Raw genomic sequence first — 7,500 nt, 5'->3', positions numbered from 1 at the left:
GGACGATGAGGATATATAAAATGTTTCCTTGGACGGTCGGAGTCGGCTTTAAAATGTTCTTATTCGTTGGATCAGTTGCCGTATCGTTTAAGAAACAAAAAGCTTATAATGCCTCAGAAGACGATAACGATCCCATAATCGACCACTTTACTTATATGACGTATACCAGTGATCGGTAATAAGCCACGTGCTGATACAATCTTCACTCTGTCTCAGCGACATTGTATATTTTATGAAAATTAGAATGAATAGAAACACGAAGGAAAAGATAAAAGAAGAAAAAAGAATTACTCGTTATAATTACGATTTCTCTACAACGAATCAATTCATCGACGGGACCGATTACCTAGGAACGATTATCGTTTCGACTCTGTTCTCCGGATATGTCGAATTACTCGTTTCTCGAAGCACGTGTAACCGGAGGATATTTCCGTTGAAGTTCATTAACAACCATGTATGAAAGATAATCTTTATTGATCGTTCTTTATTCGATCAACGATAAAGTATAAATTTACGTATCTATTAGAAGAGCTTATTTAAAAAGAAAATAATTCCGTTCCTTTTAACGATCGTATTTTACACAATGGCTCTTTGTCTATGCGTGTGTGAAAACTAAAAAGAGAAAGAGAGAGAGAGAGAGAGAGAGAGAGAGAGAGAAAGAAAGAAAAGAGGGAAAGAGAGAAAGACAGAGTGAGAAAGAGAGAAAGAAAGAGATAGGGAAACATATTTCACGAAATATATTATATATACGAAAGTATGCTCAACGAAAAATATATTATATATACGAAAGATACTCAACGAAAGCTTTATCGAGAATCTTTTATATTTCTCTACCATCGTCGTGGCTTTGTTTCAACTTTTGAAAAAAAGAGATTTGTTTTATGATTCTCTCTCTCTCTCTCTTTATTTCTCTTTCTCTCTTCCATGAGTACAATGATCGCTTTTAAAGAAACGTTCATTGAAAGCGTTGGCATATTTATATTCTCAGCCAAAAACGTCGACGTCTCAAACATTTCACTTGCGACAGAATTCGCATATTAGTAATAGTAGTAGTAGTAGTAGTACTAGTAGTAGTAGTAAAAAGTAGTACGATTTATGATAAATTTATAAAAAAAACAAGGAACGACGAACGAGAGCGAATGAAAATTTTATATAAATATTTCGCTTTCTTTCTCCATTGGTAGTAGTTTATACGTACGATCGAGTTAATAGAAATGTCACGAAAGAGATGAAGCGAAGTGGATCGACCATTTCGAACGATTTCTATCCTAATTATAAAAAGAAGGTTGACAGATGATGGCCTTTCGCGATGAAAATATCATATTGTCGCTTAACTTTTGATTAGGATAGCTTGAATATTGCGAATTATGTTTTATAAGAGAGATATAATATAGATTTACACACACACACACACACACACACGCACGCACATATATATATATATATCTATATATATTTATACGTATTATATGTAAATGTTGCGTAACAAAGTTCGACGTAAGACTGTACTCCTCTCGAATCTTATCTTTAAATGATAAGCGTCAAGAAGAATCGGCATAAAACAGGAATAAGATTCTAAGGAAGACGATTTCTTTCTTTCTCTCTCTCTCTCTCTCTCTCTCTCTCTATATATATATATATATATATATATATACATATATACATATATATATATATATATATATATATATATATATATATATATATATATATATATATATTTGTCTCTCTTTCTTATTTCCGGAACCATTTCGAAACGGAACGGAAATTGATTAGAATTGATTAGAACGGAAATTGACAGTCTATTTGCTCTATATATTCCTTATGGATCACGAGATGGATCTCTTTAAGAATAAACAACGTGAGTTGGATCAAAATTCACGAGTTAAAAATCGAAAAATGATCTTGCAATGTAATATCTGATTTATTTCGGCAGATCATATTATTTCAATAAATTTGTCATCAAATGAGTTACTTGATTTACCTTATCAATTTTCATAATTATTATAAGAATGTTAATAACATATCGGAATAATAGATTGAATGTTCAATTGGAAGAAAGAAATGTCAATTGTCGCATAAAAGTAAAGAATCACGATGAAGTAAATGATTCCAATGGAAATGCTAATTATCGAGCCGTTAATTCTCGGACAGCTCGAGGTACGTAAAGCTTTTTGTGATTTCCGTTTGAGCGACGGGTCCCTTATCCCTCGGACACAATACACAACAATTTATCATCCCACGTATTCGCATTTTGTTATTTCACTCGGGTTCGAAAGTCATCCTTAATTTCTTCCTACGATCATCGAACGTACACACACATCCAAAAACCTACACAGACACAAGAGGAACGAAAGAGCTTGTTGATAAAAGCTTTTTCAAGAGCAACACAAACCTATGCGAATTGTGTCCAGTTGGGGGCGTGGCACTCCGCCTATTATCCGTGACATCGTCCTGAAGGGAAAGAGACTCGCTGTTCATCTTACAGGTTAGCCTCTTGAGAACGTCGTCCATGGATCTTTTACTAGCAACGGTAGTAGTTGCGGTGGTGGTGATGCCAGTGCCGTTGTTACTGTGATTGTTATTTTGGGTAACGGTGTTGTTGTTATCGTTGTGATGTGGTTGATAATAAGAGTCGACGTTGAGAAGAGTAGGTGGTGAACCACACTCGGAGGAACTAGCGGCCTCGTGAAGGCCCGTTAAGGAAGATGCCGATGAGGAAGTCGTATTCGCTCGATGATGATGATGATGATGGTGATGGTGATGGTGATGATGATGATGGGGATGATGATAGGGGCCTGTAGAAGATACGGAATTCGCGTTTTCTTGATTCGAAAGGAAAAGGAGCCTCTGCCTTTTGACAGCACGAGTGGAATTCGAGGAAGGTGAAGGCGAGTCTCGAAGATCCGGCTCGCTGGTTGTCGCCGGCGAGGAACACCCGGAGGACTCGCACTCCTGGCCTCCTCCTCTCTGTTGAGAGTAACACTCTTCGACGTCCAAAACACGACCACCTTCTTCGTTCGTCCCAGTTGTTGGGACCGACACCTCCAAGGCAGCGTTTTCTTCTCCGTTGCCGCCACCACCACCACCAGGAACAGTGGTAGCAGTGGTGGCTGCACCACTATTACTACCACCACCACCACTTCCTCCAACAGCAGCGGCAGTCACCACCGAAGAGCCCGTGTCCTCCTCCTCTTCGTTGCCTCCGCTCGACACTGTACCCGCACCGCCCCCACCCTCCGATAGCTTCGTTGGTGGCGACTTCCTCTTTGAGGACATTCTCGGTCTGCAACACAAGGGAAAGACTGCTCAGTTGTTGTTGTTGTCGTTTGTTGTTGTTTTTTGCTTTTTTTAATATTTGTTTTATTTTTCTCTTTTTTTTATTTTATTTTATTTTTTATTTCTCTCCCGCTTTTCCAAAGCTCTTTTCTTTTATATATGTATTTTTTTATTTTTTTATTTTTTTATTTTTTTTTATTTTTTATTTCGATTTTTATTTTACTTTTATTTTATTTTACTCGTTTTTTTTTTTTTATGCTGCTTTTTATTCTTTTCGCTTTGAGAGAAAGGTCGAGACAGAGGTAACACATCGCGGTCTGACATTAGGGCGGGGGTTTTGATCTTAAGCATCGTAGTTTGCTTCTTTCTTTATTTTTTTTTTTTTTTTAATTTCTTTTTATTTATTTATTTTTTTTTTTTTTTTTTTTTTGATAACTTCACCGAGAATTCGCCGAGAGTTTCAACACCTTTTTACGAGAAGTCTTCTCTTCTCCCCTGTCGTAATCGCTTGGCAAAAGGTGCTCCCGAGCGATATCGAGAGAGGAGATCGGAAAGCTCATCGAGCCTCCATCGCTTTCCATGCCTCAAGAAACACGTCCGACGGAAATCTCCTTAGAGGAAAAGAGAGAGAGAGAGAGAGAGAGAGAGAGAGAGAGAGACAGAGAGAGAAAGAGAGAGAGATAGAGAGATAGTGTCACCGTACGTTTTACTTTTAGATGGCAGCAAGTTGAAGCAACTAGTCGTAGCTAGAGAGACAGAGAGACAGAGAGAAAGAGAAAGAGAGAGAGAGAGAGAGAGAGAGAGAGAGAGAGAGAGAAGATTAGTCGCTTCTTAGATTCGTATACTCTAATTTATCGTGAGACAGAGAGAGAGAGAGAGAAAGAGAGAAAGAGAAAGAGAGAGAGAGAGATAGAGAGAGAGAGAGAGAGAGAGAGAGAGAGAGAGAGAGAGAGATGGCATCTGGTTTACCGGGCGTTGATTTAGATGCGGACTGGCCCGTCTTCGTACGTTCATTTCCGTCGACAAATGACCAAATCTAAATCTATATCATGCGACGATCGAACGAACGAAAGTGTCTGCAAAAGGAACGCCGAAGACGATTGCTCGTGCGCGCGCGTGCTCATGCTCGATCACTCGGCTCGCATTATGTAATCGCGGTCGTAAGAAGAGACGCAATAATGAAACGCGATTATCGAGTATGAATTATTGTATTGCGTGCAAGTGTCGTAACGTTCTTTCTCTTTCTCTCTCTCTCTCTCTCTCTCTCTCTCTCTTTTTCTCTCTTTTTCTTTTGATCGATCGGTGCGAGAGAGAGAGAGAGAGAGAGAGAGAGAGAGAGAGAGAGAGAGAGAGAGAATGATGAACGAGAAACGAGGAGAGAAGAGTCAATTTCTTCGATTATCTTCTGTTGCCGGACTCGAGTGAGGTTACGAGGTCAATAACGCTCGCGGCTCAATTTCGTCGATCTACGACGCTGTCTCGAAATTGCAAAAAAGACTTTCACTGATTTGATTACCCACATCTTTGTCTCTTCGTTCATCAACCATCTGACATTAACTAATTTTTCTTTGACGTTCATCTCGATTTATATATATATATATATATATAAAATATATATCGATGAATATATCTATAATTATCTATTTAGATTGAATATTCCCGATCGCTTCGAGACATTAAATATATAATATAAGATAAAAAGAATCTAAGTCGTGTGAATTATGTCGCGATAATGAAGATTTTTATGATTTTAGTCTCTAATCCATCCATACTTATATACATATATAAATATATATATATATATATATATATTGTGTATAAGTACTTATGTATGTATTATTTCCCTGTTTAAAATACGATCGATCGGTTAACTTCTTAGAAGGAAAATAGATCCCGAGATCATCTTGTTAGTCGCGGGAGGCTAACGATGATAACCAACCTAGTCGGCGAGACGTCTGTACTTTATTACCAATATACGTACATATATACACGTATATGCAATGTACACAAATACGTAAGTATACGTTTCGCTATCTCACTTATGCTTTTGTTGAAACGAATAATGCCGAGCGAAGCGGCACATGCATGAACGAAACACGCCACGCAGCGTTTCCACGCAGAGATTGTGAGTGGCCAATGCTAATGGCGAATTGGCGCGCACCGAGCACGTGCTTCCTTGCTCGCGCGTGCATGAAAAACTTATGCCTCGTTCACACTTGGCTCAGTTCGAGACCATGCGTGTGAGCTTTTTTTACTTATTTTATTTTTACTCGTTAATTAAAATATATAATCGATAGGGTGAAATTGAGAAAGATAGAAAAGGAAAAAGAAAAGAAAGAAAAGAAAAAAAAAAGAGAAAATAAATATAATCAACAACAAAATTATTTTCCTTAGAATGAAAATTCTCATTAACGATCAGATCCTTTTTCTATTTTTTTCTCCCTTTTTTTCTGTTTTTCTTTTTTCTCTTTTTATTTTTTTACAAAATGCAACATTTCTCTCGCGTGAAAAATATTGTTTATTTGTTTTATATACTCGAACCGATTTTTCATAATCCTTCGTATAATTATTTCGATAAACTTTGAAAAACTATTCAAACGGTAAAACATGAAAAATTGGCTAATGTACATGTGTATTTTGATCGATGAAACAAGTTTTTAATTCTCCACATTTAGACTCTCATTTATATCGTCAACTATGAATGACAATAAGAAAGGAGAGAGAGAAAAAGAAACAAAAAAAAAAAAAAAAACAAAAAAAAGAAGAACAATAAAAAAGACAAAAATATTATCCCAAGAAAGTCGACTGAGATCGTAGAATTTTCGAGGAACTTTATACGTAAAGAGAAATTCGTGAAATTTAGATCGAAGTTCAGATTTCGTACTTTCGTCGTATATACGGTACATACATCTCACGTATTGTGTGCTCGATAACGGGCTGACATCGATAAACTACAAGCAAAGAACGTTACGAGAACGCTACGGAGATAAATTAACGACGACGAGCCACCCCCCTTTCTGCCTTGCTAAGTACTCTCCTCCGGCTGCCATGCAATCTCCATTCATTCAGATACTGATTCATTAACCTCGCGAAACCAGCAATTACCCGAGTAATTTTTCCTGAAAATATTATGCGGAATACGCGGTTGGGTCTATGGGCGCGAGCGCGCACGCGAAGCCGGCTCCTCTTCATTGTACGATGCTAGGTGATACTCGAAAAGAAAATAAATTAAATTACGTCGGTGTGGAAATTTTTCGTCGTTCGCTCGCCGTTCGTTCGTCGTTCATTTTCAACGTTAGGCATTATTATTTAGAAACGATAGAGGGTAGTTTATAAGTGGCGCGACGTCAAGTACGAGTTTTTGTATAAATTATGAAATTATTATTATCGATGGCTTCCCTTTCGAAACCTTTCACCCGTCCACATTTTCCCGTTCTCTACGTAACCCTACGAAAAAAAATTAAGCATCAGGGGTTAGCTTGTGTTTTTATCGTGGTGTCACTGTTTCACTGTTTTTCTTTAATACGTCGTATGATTTTTTTTATTTTTTTTTATTTTTTTTTATTTTTTTTTTATTTTTTTTTTTTAGAAGAATCGTTTTACTCTTTGAACACTGAAATTCAAGGTCGTATCTCAATCATTTTTTTCAAAACGATTATATAGTAATCGCTTATATGTGAAATTTTTTTGAAAAAGGAAGAAAGACAGAAAGTTAATATTACGAGAAAAAAAGGATAAAAGTGAAAATAATAATAATCGTAAATTATTAATCGTATTACCGTTATTCGATTATTAAAAACATTGTTTGTAAATTATTATGAAATTGTACGTTATTGATGTATAATACATTTAAGTGCCTTCGATAGGATTATCTCGCTCGAGCAGAGCACATTAGTCTCTTATCAAGAAAGGTCGAACATCCCAGTTACATTTATTCCTAAGATAAAGTATCACTGAAAGTAATGTTATGGTTATATTTAAAATCATGTATTTTCTCTTTCTCTCTCTCTCTTTCTCTCTCTCTCTCTCTCTCTGTCTTTCTATCATTTTTATATAAAAAAAAAGATCGATAAGAAATGTGCCAACAAAAATCGATGAAATAATACAAAATTGTATTTCTTTTTTTTTTTTCAATTAGTTTTCCATTTTCTACAAATAAAACGAGTATGAATTTTCTCTATGTGTTAAAAATAAAAAAAAAAAAAAAAAAAAAGTCACACT

At 36.3% G+C, this 7,500-nt stretch overlaps 1 protein-coding gene across 5 annotated transcripts in view; it reads right to left on the bottom strand.

Annotated features, from left to right (window-relative positions):
- LOC124947896 (transcription factor SOX-6-like) overlaps positions 1–7,500 on the bottom strand; it is a 177,375-nt gene that overhangs the window by 35,188 nt on the left and 134,687 nt on the right. For all 5 annotated transcript variants that reach the window (XM_047490658.1, XM_047490659.1, XM_047490662.1 and 2 more), the window contains one exon: positions 2,396–3,286. In XM_047490658.1, the coding sequence (XP_047346614.1) occupies positions 2,396–3,286 (891 nt within the window). The remainder of the gene's footprint in view (positions 1–2,395; positions 3,287–7,500) is intronic.

The sequence above is a fragment of the Vespa velutina genome, chromosome 3, assembly GCF_912470025.1.
Source record: "Vespa velutina chromosome 3, iVesVel2.1, whole genome shotgun sequence".
NCBI classification, from domain to species: Eukaryota; Metazoa; Arthropoda; class Insecta; order Hymenoptera; family Vespidae; genus Vespa; species Vespa velutina.
The sequence above is the reverse complement of the archived record's forward strand: the minus strand, read 5'-3'. Positions and strand labels throughout refer to the sequence as shown.